The following is a 17245-nucleotide window of genomic DNA, read 5'->3' as shown; positions in this document are numbered from 1 at the left end:
TATGTAGCTCTGAAGCTCAATATGGAGACTGACTCTCCTATAACTGATTACTTCAAATATGTCAAAAATCCAAGCTGTGGGGAAAATAAATCTCATGGTGTCCTTGTTTCAGAGCTTAGGCCATTATTACAGGAAGACAGCCTTCTAAAGAAAATGAAGATTTGAACTGTTTTGGCCATTGAAATATGTCTCTTTTTTTTCTACTTATTTTTGTAATGTTTTGATTTTATACAGGAATCACTCTATATGCTTTTCAATTTCTGTTCTTCATCATGATATCTATCTTCATAAAAATCATGCTGCAAAGAGGTCATGAAGAATGGTACAAACTTTTACTCATGTTAGATCCATCATTGTGAATGCCATGCTACTTCGTTCAACATTATTCTTCACATTTTTTCAAATACTATTTTAAATAGATTTTCTAATTTATGAATAATAAGTGATGATACACACTATTGGGAACCAATAATGTTTTTGCTGCTGTCTTAATTAGCATTAAATTGACACAGTGTTAAGCCTACAATGTAGTTCTATCATGTTGCATGATAATCTAAGTCAGCTGGAGATGTAGCTCAGTGGGGTCTGCTTGTCAATCATGAGCAAGACCATAGAATTCAATCTTTGGCAGCTCAAAAATATATGCGGAATGGTATTGCTCTAAATTTCATATTAAAGAGGAATTAACAGTGGAAACCTAGAATTTTCTGGCTATTTCTTTTTTAAATAAAATGCTTACAAAAGATGTTGGGGACAAATGCATATATTTATTGAAATTCTTCAATGAGCAGCATTATTCTCATGCCAAGATCCAAGTTCAGAGCTTTGAGCTAAGTGTCAAAAATATTTAAAGGTTAGCATTGGCTGTATAATTATGGTTAAGTCAATTACTGAGTAACCCACAACCAAGTTTTCTTTGCCTAAAATTTTCTAATGACATTTTATTGTCTTTATCTGCTACCCATTGTTCCTGGTAGGTGGTTTTATAAATTGAGACAATTAGTTGTTCATTGTAATCATGTCTACTAATATTTATAAACCTAGGCAATTGCCTTGACCTTAGTGTCATGATATACAAAATTAATTTTTAGGGACTGAATATAGGGTATCATATTTCAACAGTCCACTAGGCTACTGTTTATTAACTGATGAAATCCTAAGGACATGAGAGGATGTTTGGACACATTATAGTTAAGCTGGGCTGACAATTACAGACAGACAAACAAACAAATAAACAACAACAACAACAACAACAACAACAAATTGGCCTTGGGGAATTGCTTTGTTTTGTTTATTTACTGAAGCAAAACCTGGACTCAGAACCTATTTACCCATTTGGGCAGAGTGGTCTATGGAACCTTTTAATGAAATTATCTAGGAACTATGTGGAGAATGCCTACAGAGCTATTTGATATTGGCTTTTGTCAGAGCACGAGGTGAAGGAAAGGAAAGATATTGATCAAAGAGTTCAAAAAAATACAAACCTGGACAAAATTTAGTGATAGTTTGCACTGCGTTATGGCCAGGGCATTTCCACAAAAATAGATTTTTTGTTTGTTTGTTTTTGAAGGTGAGAACTCTTTCTCATTAATTATTTAATTTTTTTTTTCTTGATGAAGTCCCTTTTGCTACTTTCCCCCAAGCCCCACCTTTATACCCCCTTCCCAACTTCACTCTCCCATTTTCCTCCAAGACTGGGAGATTCCCCCATTGGTACCAACCGGCCCTGGCACATCAAGTAACAGCAGTACTAAGCCCACCCTCTCCCACTGAGGCCTGACAAGACACCTTACTTAAGAGAAAGGATCCAAATGTAGTCAAAAGGGTCAAAGACATACCCCACTCCAATGGTCAGGGGACTCACATGAAGACCAAGCTGCACATCTGCTAAGTATATGTAGGGGGTATGGGACCAGCACATGCATGCATGTGGTTGGTGCTTCAGTCTTTGTGAAGCCCCATGGACCCAGGTTAGTTGACTGTGTAGGTCTTCTTGTTAGACCCTTTAGCTTTCTCAATTCTGTTCCACACTCTTCCTTGACATTATTTGAGCACCACCTAATGTTTGGCTGTGGGGCTCTGCATCTGTTTGAGTAGGCTGCTAGATGAAGCCTCCCATCAGTGTACCATTAATAGTATCACGGTTTGGATATCTTGCATGGGATAGTCTCAAGTTGGTTCGTGTATTCATTTGCCATTGCCTCAATCTCTGCTCCATCTTTATCCCTGAAAAACTTCTAGGTGGGGCAAATTTTGAGTTGAAGATATTGTTGGTGTGTGGGTGTCCCCCTTCCTCCACTGTAAGTCCCAATTGGCTACAGGACTTAGTAACTGTAGGCTTCATATCCCCAGCTGTTAGGGGTCTCAGTTAGGGTTACCCCCGTAGACTTCTGGGAGCATCTCACTCCCAGGTTTTCAGGTTGTTCCACAAAAGCCCCCAACTCTGATCTCTGAAGAGTTTCCTAGATCTCTCTTGCCCTTTACTCCTCATACCTAATTCCTATCTCTGTCCCTCTTTCCATCCACTCTCCCAGCCAGTTCCCCACTCCATCCACTTCTAGTGTCTATTTTATTTCCCTTTCTGAGACTCAAATATCCTCCCTTTGTCCCTCCTTGTTTCTTTGGGTCTGTGGATTGTAACATGGTTATCCTACACTTTATGGCTAATATCCACTTATAAATGAGTACATATCATAAGTGTCTTTTGGGCCTCGGTTACCTCACTGTGTACTTTGTGGTACAAAGCTAGAGAGAACTCTCAACAGAGGAATTTCTAGTGACAGAAAATCACTAAAAGAAATGTGCTATATCATTATACATCAGAGACATTTAAATCAGCTCTGGGATTCTATCTTACACCCATCAAAATGCTGAAACAAAAACCTCAAGGGAGAGTATGTGCTGGTGAGGATGTAGATAAGGGTAAGTGTCCAAATTTGTACAACCATTTAGAAATCAATCTGGCACTTTGTGAGAAAACTGGGAATATTCCTAACTCAAGACTCAATTAAAAATATCCAGAAAATGGAAAAAACCAAGATGTCTTTCAGCCAAAGTTCAGATAAAGAAAATTGTGGTATAGACAATGGAATATGACTCAGCTATTAAAAATGAAGAATTGAGTCTGTCTTAGTCAATGTCTGTATTCATGCACAAAACATGACCAAGAAGCAAGTTGGAGAGGAAAGGTTTATTCAGCTTACCTTTCCACATTGTTGTTCACCACCAAAGGAAGTCAAGTGAGGAAATCACACAGAGCAGCAACTTGGAGGCAGGAGCTGATACAGAGGCCATGGGGGATGCTGCTTACTGGATTGCTTCCCCTGGCTTGCTCAGCTTGTTTTCTTATAGAATCCAGGACTACCAGCCCAGGGATGGCACCACCCAAAATGGGCCCTCCCCCCTTGGTCATTAATTGAGAAAATGCCTTACAGCTGGATCTCATAGCAGCATTTTCTCAACTGAAGCTCCTTTCTCTGTGATAACTCCAGCTTGTTTCAAGTTGACACACAAAATCAAGCAGTACAGTCTTAATATCCACCAAAACTGATAAAGGAGTGAGGTGAAGGTTATGTCAACTTGAGTTCAACAAGTTCTCCTTTTATATACTAGCCTACTTTTGTACCTTAAATTATACATTTGCAAATTAAGTAAATTAAATTACTATCAAGTTAAAATTACTATTTCTCAATTAAAATTAATGTTAGTATATTACATAGAGCACATTTTAAATATATTTTCTGAAGTTCCTGGAATAACAAAACTATTATAGTATGGATGATTTGCAAACCATCTCATTGTAAATCATTTTTTTCCAAACTAAATATATGTACATTATTATTTCATAATTAACAGGGAAGTACATTTGCACCGTATATCAGAAAATATTAAAGAGAAAAATTAATTCCCATTATATCTGAATTGAAATATAAAAGCCAATATTGAGGGTGAAATAAGAATATATATTTAATCTTGCACAAGTGCTCCAATGCTAGCTTTTGTTCCAGGTTCCATTTTCTAAAAATCTGCATTGCAGATTTAAAATTCTGTTTCTTGTGAGAAATTGTGATGCATATATAAACTATCTATTTGAATCTTGACAGACTTACATTCTTAAAATCTGGAATCTTATAACTTGCCAAGAATTTCCCTAGATGGGTTCTGATGTATGTAAGGGGAATATAGCCACTTACCTTGCTCAATTTACACCAGTCACTGACAAAAATCTTGCAGACTGTTAGGGAATGAATGATGACTCTTTCAGAAATAACATCAGGAATAGAGAAATGATATAATTTCAATTTTTACGTGGCTGCTGTGCAAAGTCAGACCTAGTTGAGTCTATTTATTTGCCTTCACAATTTTTTTCCAAATGTAAACAAAAATAGGTTTGCATGTGCAAGCATATCACTTTATCTGATTACCTGCTCCATAGCACAGCACTTTTGACAGAGAGCTAAGAATGTCCTAAAAGAAATAAGCCCCATTTCTGTCACATAATCAGTGAGAGTAGAAATGTTTGAGAAATTATATAAAACACTCTTTGGTAGGTTTAGTGCTACATCATGCTTTTTAATATCTCTTTCAGCTAAACAATCATTTCTAGTCTTTCCATTTCATACACTGTGCAGAAATGATAAAATATTGTTCCAAGATAGAGATTCTATTCGGTGCCACCTTATCTGCCACCAGCAGAAAGCTTGGTTAACCAAATGTTTAGCATGCTGGTCATGTCATCACTAGTAAAATTTTATTATGACGCTGAAGTGAGAATTTGATGCTACAATTCATGACTGTGAATATTTTTGTGAATTCCAAGTGAAATGAGTAAAATACAACAGAACAATAGGAGATTAGACTCTCCTAGCTTGTATAATAAAAAAGTATCAATAAAGGCCTGTAAAATTTACAGGTTGACACTGGGGGAAACGTAGCCCATTAAGAGTCACAAACTAGCTTAAATGGGAATCACTTCCATCCATCCACATTATACTCATTTGTTCTTGATGCTGTGGTTTAGTGAGAAGAATTCATCTTTGTCATTTTTTTAACAGCCTCTGGACTTTGAGACCAAAAAATCCTATACTCTGAAGGTGGAAGCAGCCAATATCCACATCGACCCACGTTTCAGTAGCAGGGGACCCTTTAAGGATACAGCAACAGTCAAAATTGTCGTAGAGGATGCTGATGAGCCTCCGGTCTTCTCTTCACCAACTTACCTCCTTGAAGTTCATGAAAATGCTGCTTTGAACTCTGTGATTGGCCAAGTGACAGCTCGTGACCCTGATATCACTTCCAGTCCAATAAGGTATTTTGTTTCTAACTGTTGTACACGGTGCTTCATTGGACAAGAGAAGGAGCCCTGGGACTGTGCCCCTGTGATGAAGGACTTTACATTATTTATCTCCCCCCCCCCTCTCTGTGTGTGTGTGTGTGTGTGTGTGTGTGTGTGTGTGCTGTGCATCCACAGTCTACTAAGTCACAAACAATGGCTAGGAATAGGAATATCAAAATAAGTCAAGTTTTTCCAGCTCTTGGAAAGCTTGAAGGGGATGAAAAATTACAAATGTTTTGTAGCACTTTGGGAAGAATCTTTTACATTTCATGCTTTATATAGTTTATATTTTTAGTATTGCATGAGCAAGGGCAGTTTGTACTTTGTCGCTTCTAACAGAAATAGTGAATTATATTTTAGAATTCAGAAGTATGAGACCACCGTGTCAATGCATTGGATGTCCCTATCTTGTTTCTGAATATGGCTTTGAAATTACCTTATTCTCTGCTTCTGAGCTTTTCTGATAAGTCAGCATATCTAAACCAGTTTATTTTACAAAAAAAATATTTCAGTGTCATTTTTAAATGCCTTATGTTTATAATATTTTTGCTCAGAATTTTTCCTAGGATGATAACTAATCCCTTCAAGTTATTTTTCTCCTTGCTGTAAGAAATGAAGCTAAAATAGGTTTCTAATTTTTCTGTTGACTTATAGACATTTCTTTCTCATGTAGAAGTCAACAAAGAAGAGTGTAGTTGCTCAAAGTAAATAAGTTTCTTGCAAAATCACACTCAATACTTCTTATGTTGTGTGTTGGTCTCTGAGGATGAAGTGTTGGCTAATGATGTGCTTGACAATGGATGTTAAATATGGTCTGATAAATGTGTGTGTGTGTGTGTGTGTGTGTGTGTGTGTGTGTGTGTGTGTGTGAATGTGTGAGAGAGAGACAGACAGACAGAGAGACAGAGAGAGACACAGAGGGAGATAAAGGGGTTATAGAAATACTAAACTTTTCAATTTCTAAACTACAGTTATCTACGGCTGTCATCTTTGCAATGATTTTTTCCTGATAAGCTCTATAAAACTAATTTTCTGAATCTTGTATGTGTATGCAGTTTAAATTTCATAATACTATTTCATTTCTTAGATACTAGCTGCTGTTCTATGTATTTTTGTTATGCTTATGCCTTAGAACTTTCATGTCCTTCAGCTACTATGCATCTTAAAAAATATAGACTTTGGTGGCAACAAACCATTTATGATTGTTTTGTGTTTTGTACTTACATAGATACATATACTTAACAATAATAATTGGAGAAAAAGAGATAATTAATTTTAGTAGCTGTAAAAACATGGAGAGTTAGAGTGTTAACGGGAGGGTTGGAAATGATATAAATACAGAACTTGCATGTGAAATGTGAAAATAAAGCACAATTTGAATAATTACTCAATATATTATTTTTCATTAATATTTACATATGAAATTAAATATATGTTAAGTTACTTTACTTTCATGGTGATAAAACTGTGAGGTTGAGGTGAAATGTTTCAGAATATTCAGTTCCTCAAATGACAGAAGGCTGGACTAAAATTGGAGTTATTTTCTCATCTATCAAAGCTTATAAATAAATAAATAAATAAATAAATAAATAAATAAAGCTTATATATATGTATGTGTGTATATATATATATATATGTATGTATAGATAGATAGATATAACTTATCTTGATATTTGAGGCAATAAAAATACAGCCACTTGAGGATAAAATAGAAAGGTTTCTGGAGAAAACAACTAAGAAGATAATACTCTGTGTGAGAATCTGACTAATGGCCATTAGCATCTCAGAAGCGCAGACATGCAGAATGCCCTTCATCTGGTTGAGAGAAGTATATCTGTGAGAAGGTCAAATGTGAAACATAAGAGTCAGAAGAATCCAGAATTGGACACTTTCATAGGCTTCCATTTCCTCCCTACATTGTGAAATTGTGCAGTGTCTATGGTGGGATCTAGCATGCATGGACAGAGTTGTATTTATTGCAAGAATATGTGACCTTGTGTTCATCTTCCTCCCATGTTCTCTGTAAGCAAAAATTCTTACTTTACTCATAAGCCCACTCATGAGCTCGAATATGAACGGTGTGAGTGAAACGATTGCAACTAACATCTCATTATGAGGATAATTTCAAATCTTGCTGTGACAACATTTCAATTATTACAAGATACTACAAATAAGTGCTTGCAACTATAATAAAACATGATCCCTAAGAAATAAAGGATATGCATATAATCACACGCAGGGAGACACACAGGCACACACAGAGGCACAAATAGTCATGGAAAAATATTCATTCAAACACACAAGTAGACACAGAAAACTACACATTTAAATACACATCTATATTTCTCTCTGTGTGTCTCTCTCTTTCTGTCTCTCTGTATCTGTCAGTCTATCTATCTATCATCTATCTATCTATCTATCTATCTATCTATCTATCTATCTATCTATCTATGGTGAACATCACCGTAATGGCAATGATATTACTATGGAATGGCAAATTTTTAATCAATTCTAGGTTTGAGGAACTTAGTGATTCAAAATGAAAGTAACAGTTGAATCACAGAACAAGGCATTAACCAAGGTCACTACCCCTCTCATTGTTTGTACAGATTTAAAAATCTCTCTATTGTACTGGTAGAAAACCAATTTTATTGAAGTAACTACAGCCCCCAGGTAGCCAGGCTGTGAGTCTCACTGTTACTGAGTATAGCCATATCGATTATTGTCAATGGAAAGTGACAATAATGGCTGTTCAGAAGAAGCTAGGGACTCTATAGCAGCATCTATCCAGCTGAAAGCATGCCATTTTTCAGTCCCCCATTAGGGAGGAACTGGGAAAAGATGTACAGATCAAGTGTGATTTGGTGACAGACATATCAGTGCTTCTAATATATACCAGGCAAGAGTGAGTTCTTCAACATGTCTAGTCCCATACAAAGAAGAAAAAGAAACTGTTTGAAAGCATGTGTGGTAGACTTTGATATGTCAGAGATAATGTGGGCCCCACAGAGCCCTGGTTGGCAGGTGAATTGGACCGTGGAGGTGACACTACAATGAACGACTGCTTTTCTTCCCCTTTTCAAATATCATCTCATCTCTGCATTTCTACAATCTCCCTATGCCAGGGGCCTCACAGAGTAGCTTCCCTATGTCTGTACACAAGTGGTGAATTTGATGTAGAAATGAAATCCGGTGACTAACCAGGTCAGCGCATAGGTATTGTAAGTCCAGCAGATGGGTTTGGCACAACTTTTCCTTTCAAAATAGATCTAGCGAATGTGAAATTTCAGGGAATCTCTGGGCACCAGATCGCTGTGCATTATTTTCTCCTTAGAGCTATTGTATTTCATATGCTGACAAGAATGTATCCATCTTTCAGGATAATATTTGCTTTGCCATCCAGCAAAAAAAAAAAAAAGTCAGCTATTGTGGCATCTGCCATGTTAAAGCATGCAGTCATTTGCTGGCTCATTGACTTTCTGTTAGATTTCATTTTTGAAAGTGGCTCCTACCCAGAAATATCATGCATTTTGAAATACTTATACCTATATCTAGATCTATATTCATATCTGTATGTCTCCATATTCCAATCTGGGAAAAAATGAACACAGATATACATTAATACCTGTGATCACACTGTCTTCCTCCCAGGAACATCAATTAAGGGCTTGTTTCTTTCTTCTCTACTACATGTTGTGCAGTAATATAGAGTAATTTCTGACAATGTGTTTAAAGGTGATGTTTCTCAACTTAGCCAAACTAAGCAAAAAAAAAAAAAAAAAAAAAAAAAAAAAAAAACAACATATTACTCCTTTATTTTTTTTTTTAGCATAGATGTCAGATTTACAGTTCTCTCCGACACCCTTTCCTCATTTTATAAGATGCTATATTCTTCATAGGGTATTGAGCAGATGAGATTGCTTTCTTAGATGACATATCTATTAGCATTACTAGCTCATAGGAGGTAAGACATCACACATTTAAATGTTTTACAGATTGACTTACTTTACCTGTATGTGAGTTTTCCCTGAATGTATATTAGTGCACTTTGTACGTGACTGGTGCACACAAATCTAGGAGGACATTTGGACTTAGATCAAAAGTTACAAATGGTTTGGAGCAACCATGAGAACCAGGAACTAAATTATAGTAGTCTGTAAGAGGTACTCAACACCACTGAGCCAACACTTCAGCTCCCCAACCCACATTTTAAAAATTAAATGGAAATTAAATATTTGGTAGATGAGAAGAGAATTTTAGTAAAGTTTCGTAGATCCATGTAGAATAAGTTTTTGGCTTATTTTATCTTGTTTTTTTGTTTGGGCTAAGTGAAATTTCAAAGAGTAGGAATAATGTAAATGATGTCATTCATTCTAATTTTCTCATGCTGCTGACTTATACATTGTCACTAATGTGATCAATGTCTTAAGGCCTGTGATATCATGCTAGTTTACTCTGATATCATTCTTTGTTCTGATATGTCTAGTCAGCATCCTCATTTAATATAGGAAGGTGCTGAGGACAAATGGATGACCTTGTCATGCTTTGCATGAACAGATGTGCGATCTTCATTGTCAACATCATAATTACCACCAAGAGAATTTTGCATGTGTCTCTGGGGGTGCTTTTCAGAAACTATTAACTGAAGTGGGAAATCCTCCCTCCTGCCCACCCTACTTTATATGACCAGTGTCATCCCCTGGACCAAGATCCTGAAATCAATATAATTGGGAAGTGAAGTGTCACCCAGAATTCATTTCTCTCTGCTGCTTACCTGCAGATGGAAGGTGGCCAGCTTTTAACAGTACTGCCTTTCTTTCCTTCCCAGCATTATGGGCAGTTCCTCAAATTGTGAGCCACAAAAAAACAAACAAGCAAACAAATGAAACAAAACAAAAATAAAAACAAAAAACAAATAAAAAGCATAGTTCATTAAGGTGCTTCTGTCAAATATTGTCACATCTTTGAGAAAAGCAACTTATACAATCATCTTTTTTATTAGATATTTTCTTCATTTACATTTCAAATGCTATCCTGAAAGCTCCCCATATACTCCCTGCTTCCCTGCTCCCCTACCCACCCACTCCTACATCTTGGCCCTGTCATCCCCCTGTACTGGGGAATATAATTTTTGCAAGCCCAAGGGGCCTCTCTTCCCAATGATGGCCGGCTAGGCCATCTTCTGCTACATATGCAGCTAGAGACATGAGCTCTGTGGTTACTGGCTAGTTCGTATTCTTTGTTCCTCCTATATAGTTGCAGACCCCCTCAGCTCGTTGGGTACTTTCTCTAGCTCCTCCACTGGGGGCCCTGTGTTTTCAACAATACCTGACATAATCAACTTAATAGAAGGAAGAAGTAGTTCTCCTAGTTTCAGACTTGTCAGTTCCTGTTAGGTGACAACAATTTGAGTCTCAACAATTCTGTGTATCATATTGGGAACATGTTGCAAAAGAGGCTACTCACACCATGACTGCTTTTAAGCTTTCATGAAAAAGTGATTCTATATCCTCTGTAAAAACCATTCCCAGGCAAATTAACTTCCTTTTACAGGGCCTTGCCTAATGATAGTTCCATTTCTATGTTCTGGTAGCAGAGTGCCTGCTTCAACTCAGAAGTAGCCACTGGGGGCATTCTAGACTGAATTCCTTCATTTGGCTATTTCTACACTAGACTGTCTGTTCCTCTTCCATATGACACAGTTCCTCTCTTTATCTGTGAGCACTGCAAGTGCAAGTGTTGACTTATTCTTCATTACTGAAGTTGCCTCACCAGATCCAGGGAGCCTGCAAGGGAAGCAGAAAACAACTGGTCCCTGGTGTTCAGCCAAGTCTGTGTGGGATGGCCCCACACATCTGCCTTGCTACTTTCTAAAGTATGTTACTACTGGCTGTGAGCTGTAGTGTGTTCTGGAAGATGAATATGGGAGGCTTATTCATGAATCTAACATTATTCCAAAGTGCTGAGAAGTGGTAAGGTTTTAATTTAGAGGAAAGTCTTCAGAAACTCTGGAAGGATGAGATATATGTATGTGAGCGAATATCAGTTCATTACAGGTGCAAGGTCTAAACCTGAGCTTCATATCACTAACCACTAAGTACATGAGTGGCCTGCTGGATTTCAAATTCTTGCATGAGAATATAATAATCACAACTGATGCTTGCTAATGCCATATTTAGTGACAAAAATCACAAAAAAATGCTATGAAATGTAGAGAATTATTACATTTGAGATGAAAAGGTCCCTAACATACAGTGAGTTTTAAAAAATTAAGTGTACATTTTTATACAAAGCTTACGGGGCACACATGGAAGGACTCATGTCTCCAGCCACATATGTAGCAGACGATGGCCTTGTAGGACATCAGTGAGAGGACAGGCCCTTGGTCTTGTGAAGGCTCGATGCCCCAGTGTAGAGAAATGCCAGGACAGGGTAGCATGAGTGGGTGGGTTAGTGAGAAGGGGGTGGGGGGGTGGGATAGGTAGATTTTCAGAGGGGAAATGAGAAAAAGGGATAAAATTGGCAATGTAAATAAAGAAAATACCTAATAAAAATTTAAAAAAACACAGAAAAATAAGTGGACATTTTTATACAAAGCTTATGTATAAGTTTTCCTTTATTCCCCATTCTCCTACAATAAATTTATTTAAAATATATATTGGGAGTCACAGTGGTTTAGAAGAGAAAGGAGGCTATTTTGTTTGTTTGTTTGTTTGTTTTCCTGTTTTGTTTTATTTTTTGTAGTAGATTCCTGTTCTTTTTAGAATATTCACCTTGAATAAAATTACACAAGATTTTAAATTAAAAGTCACACCAGTGACCACTTAGTAAGAGAATACATGATTGATTCCAGATCACAGTGGCCACACATTCTATTGTCCTGAACCCTCTCCTGAACATAAGTGTCCACTTAACACAAGAGCATTGCACTGCTGTTTGCTCCTGGTATGAGGGCATCCTTGGACCTCCTCTTGGTAACCAGGCTGGCCGCTAATGAGCTCTTTTCATAAAAATGCTCCTCACTCCCAGTATCACCAGTGATACCGAAAGAGAAGCATTTCTGACTATACAAAACAATTCATTAATTTGGAATGATAGTCTACAATCGCTGACTTCTTCATCAATCTTGCAGTAACATACCCTCAAACGCACGCTTGTGTGTGTGTGTGTGTGTGTGTGTGTGTGTGTGTGTGTGTGTGTGTGTGAGAGAGAGAGAGAGAGAGAGAGAGAGAAAGAGACAGAGAGACAGAGAGAGAAAGAGACAGAGTGACAGAGACTGAGACAGACAAAATTATGAGAGTCCAAGACAGACACATAGACAGATACACGTTCAATCTCTCTCTCTCTCTCTCTCTCTCTCTCTCTCTCTCTCTCTCTTTCTCTCTCTCTGTGTGTGTGTGTGTGTATTTGCATGTGCATGTGCATGGATTGGTATAACATGCTCATCATATATTGTCTAGAGCACAGATCAGTGCTGAAACCCATGAACACAGACAGTCCCATGTAACTCAACTCTTGCTTGCTCATCTGCATCTCCTCATTTCCTGTCTCCTGTGGCTATTATCATCTCTTTAACCAAGTTTAATTACTTTATATAAGCAAACAATGCAATCCTTTCCTTTTGTGATGGGTTTATTTATTTCAATGTTTGCAAGGGCTATTGATAATTTTTTTTACATATTTTAGCATGTCATCATTTTCCAGAATGAATAATATTCCATTAGAATTATATATTGTACTTTTAAAATCTATCATCAGTCAATTAACATACACATGATTCCACTCCTAAAAACTAAACAATGTCTCATGGACTTTGGGAATAGTTATAAGTCTTTGAGTTGCTTTCTCCAATTATTTTCAATAAATAATCAGAAAGGGGTAGCTCTAGTTTGCATTGCAGTTTGATTTTTAAGGTTTGGAGGGAATTCCATGCTGGTTCTCATAGATGTTGCACCATCTTTCATTCCTCCCTTAAATCTGGTGCCAAGGATCTAATATTTTGAGATATTTAAAACTTGATGTAATGATGTCTAAATTCACTTCCCCAGAGAGACGTTTTCTTGTCTCCCAACTTAAAGCACTAATTATCTCACTGCCACTTCAAAGCTTCTCACTTCCTATTTACACTGGCTGGAATCAATTCCTCACGTGGTGTTATATATGCACAGTCATCCATTCATTTACATTTAGTCTTCCATTCACACTGAGGTTTGTCCTCCTTATTATATTAATTGATCTTACAGTTTCCAGGAAGTTTTCTTATGTAGATCCATTCCTTGGAAGGCCCCTACCTCTACTGCAGCACCTTCTCACTTGTCCTGTCTCTCACCATGGCCCATGACTCCAGCTATATAATCTAGCCCCTCTATTTCTATACATAAGCTCTCCTCCAAAAACAAAACAAACAAACCAAAGAAAATGATACACGCCATGGTTTTGTATTCATGCTCTATAGTAAGAAGTCTGACTGAATAGCCACAGGAAAACTAAGACATAGGTAGTTACATTTCAGCTTAGCTATTCTTGAATTCAAGCTATATTTCTATGATAAATAAAGTCCTACTTGTAAAGTCAGAAGGAAAGCAAAGATTCCTAATACAACTTGAGTAGAAGCAACTATAGCTGTTTAATGAGGTTAACTGAAACCATGTCATCGTACAGAGTCCCTTGTACTAACTTGGAAAGTAGACTGTGTTTAATGCTGTTTTTTTCTGTTCTCTTCTCCTCCCTCAAAAAGATGCTTTTTTTTTCTAGAGAATAATAAATAAACAGAACTTTGGGACTAGAAGAATGCAGACAACATTATTTATTAAAGCAGCCAGAGCAACCTGTGGAGCAATTAGAGGCAAAAAGCAGAAAACTTGTAGATGGAATTTTTGATTCTCAAAGTGCATGCAAAAAATGCTAAAATGCTTTCTTTGGGCATAATAACAAAAGTGAGAATGAAATTAAGCAGTGAGAAAGAAACAGTTGGAGTTCAGTGAAATATAATAACTGATTCATAACTAAGGGCTTTATTTCATTATGTGTGCCTCTAAATAGCATCTTCACTTGCAGCCAGCTCAAAATTGTATCCTCCTGTACATTTTCCAGAGTTAGACTGCAGACCAGTGTTGAACAAAGCATTTTTATACTACAAAAGCACATTTGTTCCTGCTAAATTTGAAAAATCCAACCACATTACCTTTTTTTCAAGGATAGCTGTTCTCTCACACGTTCTAAGTAACACAGGGACTGTGGGCAAATGGGCTTGACCTCAACGTTCTCTGCTCTAGGATCTAGCATTAAGTTTATTTGGAAAAGAGATGGAGATTTTCTATCAACGAGTAGAGACACAGTGTAGGCCACTGGGGAACTTGGCAGAGCAGTCAGAATCTACCCCTTCCTGTGCCAAAGGGAAACTACTTGAGCTCTTTGGGTTTCTGGTGATTCACCAAGGATTATCAATATAATGATACTTGGTTTTGACAAGCTATATATCGCCTTTTTATGTAAGTAGTCCCTCCATGATTTTATAGCTAATGGGCCCAATAAAGGAAGAATAATTGCGGACATTAGTGAAGTCTTTGACTCCAACTGTAGAGGATGACCAAGATAGTATGGACAGAAACCCTGAAAACACCTACCTTAAAGAAGTTGACTGACTCCCATACTAGTACACACGGTCCCAATTAAATAAATAAATACCATGGCCTTCAGAAATGCTTTTCAGCTAAGATTCCTTAAACTATTCCCTTAAGGCTTTTGTAATCACTTAACTTAGTTTTAAATGAACACAGGCACATGATCAGAATTGGAGCTTCCTTGGAGCCTTGCATAGCTACTTTGTACTGGTTCCACCTGAATGCTATGTCATGCATATAGAAAGAGCAATACTTTGTTAGGATCAGCACTTAGGAAGCAGAGGTAGGCAGATTCTGTGAGTTCAGGGTAAGCCTGATCTATGTAGAGAGTTGTGGGACAGCCAGGAGTACGCTGGGAGACCCTGACGTCTCAACAAAATGAAAAACAACCTTCATATGCCTGTCATTGTCCTTAGCTTACATCTTGTTTAATGTAGCATGTCTCATCTCCACTGTGGAGCACAGCGGAGTGACTGGCTCACAAGCTCCCAGGATGTTACTACCACTTTTCAACACACAGTAGGAACACCACACTGCTTGAGATGACTTCTTGGGATTTAATCTCCAGTCTTCCTGTGTATGTGTCAACTGTCTTATGCACTGTGGTCCCTTTTTACCTCCAAAGCGGCCTTCCTTATTTACCTGTGGAGTAAACTCATAATTACCACGCAAACTGTGAATGAGAATGTTGTTGGGGTAACTGGTTAAAGATGAGGCTTTCTTTCATGACATGATGATAATAGTGAAACCCTGATCTCTTTCCTGTTTCATCCTTTCTGCTGATCACAGTTAAATGACAGCACTTTCATTTAGCCCAGTGGATCTCTTTCAGATAAAGATTTTCAAGCACAGGAGTTTTTCATTAAGCAAAATTGAAAGCATCTGTATAACAGTTTCCCTAATAATATTTAGACCTGTGTTGTAGGATTTTCCCTGTCCAATCACATTAGGGCAGTGGCAGGCCTGTGATTAGACAGGAAAAGGGAGGCAGAGCTAAGAGCTGGGAAGAGAGAGAGAGGAAGCAGGAGGGGAAGAAGTAGGGAATGCCAACATGGAGGCAGACAGACAGGCGGAAGATCCTATTGCATCATCAAAAGTCTACCTGGTTTTAAACAGCCACAAGTAGTTAAGATTTTCACAAGTTAAGATAATTGGGGTAAAGCTTTTATCATTATCAATTATCTCTGAAATTATTGTATTGACCTCTTGTAAATTGTAATCTTATTGTTATATAAATCTGATTAGATAATTAAGCTTTAAGAGTCAAGGTTCTACTAGGTAACTAGGTGCTAACATGGCTGATCGTGGGACGTGGGGCGGGGGGGGGGCGCTGCGTGGAAGCAAGAACTGGGGGGCATAGTGTCTGAGAGATGGCCCAGCAGGAGCTGATGGCCAAAGAGTTGGTGGGCCAAGAGACCATACCGGGCTCGGGGGCTAGCCCTAGTGAGTTGGCAGCAGCGACAGGAGTGCAGCAGCTTGGCCTGCACCACTGAAAGTTGGCGGATTCTTTTTTTTAATATATCCTGCAACAGTCCTGGGACAGATGTCTCTGGCACTCAGGAAGACTATAAAGAATGGACTACTAGAAGTGAAAATCTTTTTTTTTTTAAATTTACTTTCTTTATTTTTAACTTACTTTATTTTCCTCTCATTGTCCCCTATGGGCACCCCTCACTCATTTTCCCCTTATTCTCCCTCCCCTTCTCCACTGAGTGGGTGGGAACCGCCTGGATACCCCTCACCACTGAGATAGATTCTTAAGCCCCTGGAATCTCTTCAGTAAACTGACAATTCTGTCTGCTCAAGTCTTTGGATTATTATGTGAGCATATGTTATCATCCCATAAGTACAAATATGTATTTTTGGATATTCAGTTGCTAACAACAAAGTAACTAATCCCATGGCCTGAATTCTATCAATGTGGTGTTGAGTGTTCAAAGTAACTGGTGACTACCATTATGTATCAATTTCCATGTATTAATAAAATATTTAAAGCAAGAGATCCAGGGTAGTAAAGCTAGAATAATAGTCATTAAAAAAGGAAATAAAAGAAGTGTTGGTAAGGCTTTAAAATAACTGTTTTCCATCTTCTCATTGATGAAGTATGTATCTTTTTCAGGAATCAGAACTTAATATTCTAAAAGAAACAAGAATGCTAGCCGAACCTGAGCTACAGTATTATATATACATCATTGTACTCATCAGGCCAAATAATTCCCTTATCTTGCACCATGGCAAGTGGATACTGAAGTCCTTATCTGATATTGAGATGTATGGACATCATTTC

General features: G+C 37.6%; 1 protein-coding gene across 8 annotated transcripts in view; it reads left to right on the top strand.

The window, feature by feature from the left end:
* Positions 1–17245, top strand: part of Cdh8 (cadherin 8) — a 393196-nt gene that overhangs the window by 222154 nt on the left and 153797 nt on the right. For all 8 annotated transcript variants that reach the window (NR_133570.1, NM_001285914.1, NM_001285913.1 and 5 more), the window contains one exon: positions 5055–5308. Coding sequence is in view for 7 of the 8 variants with exons in the window: in NM_001285914.1 (NP_001272843.1) it covers positions 5055–5308 (254 nt within the window). In the remaining variant the exon portion in view is untranslated. The remainder of the gene's footprint in view (positions 1–5054; positions 5309–17245) is intronic.

Source organism: Mus musculus, chromosome 8, assembly GCF_000001635.26.
Source record: "Mus musculus strain C57BL/6J chromosome 8, GRCm38.p6 C57BL/6J".
NCBI classification, from domain to species: Eukaryota; Metazoa; Chordata; class Mammalia; order Rodentia; family Muridae; genus Mus; species Mus musculus.
Note: the sequence above shows the minus strand (reverse complement) of the source record. Positions and strands in the feature narration are given on the sequence as shown.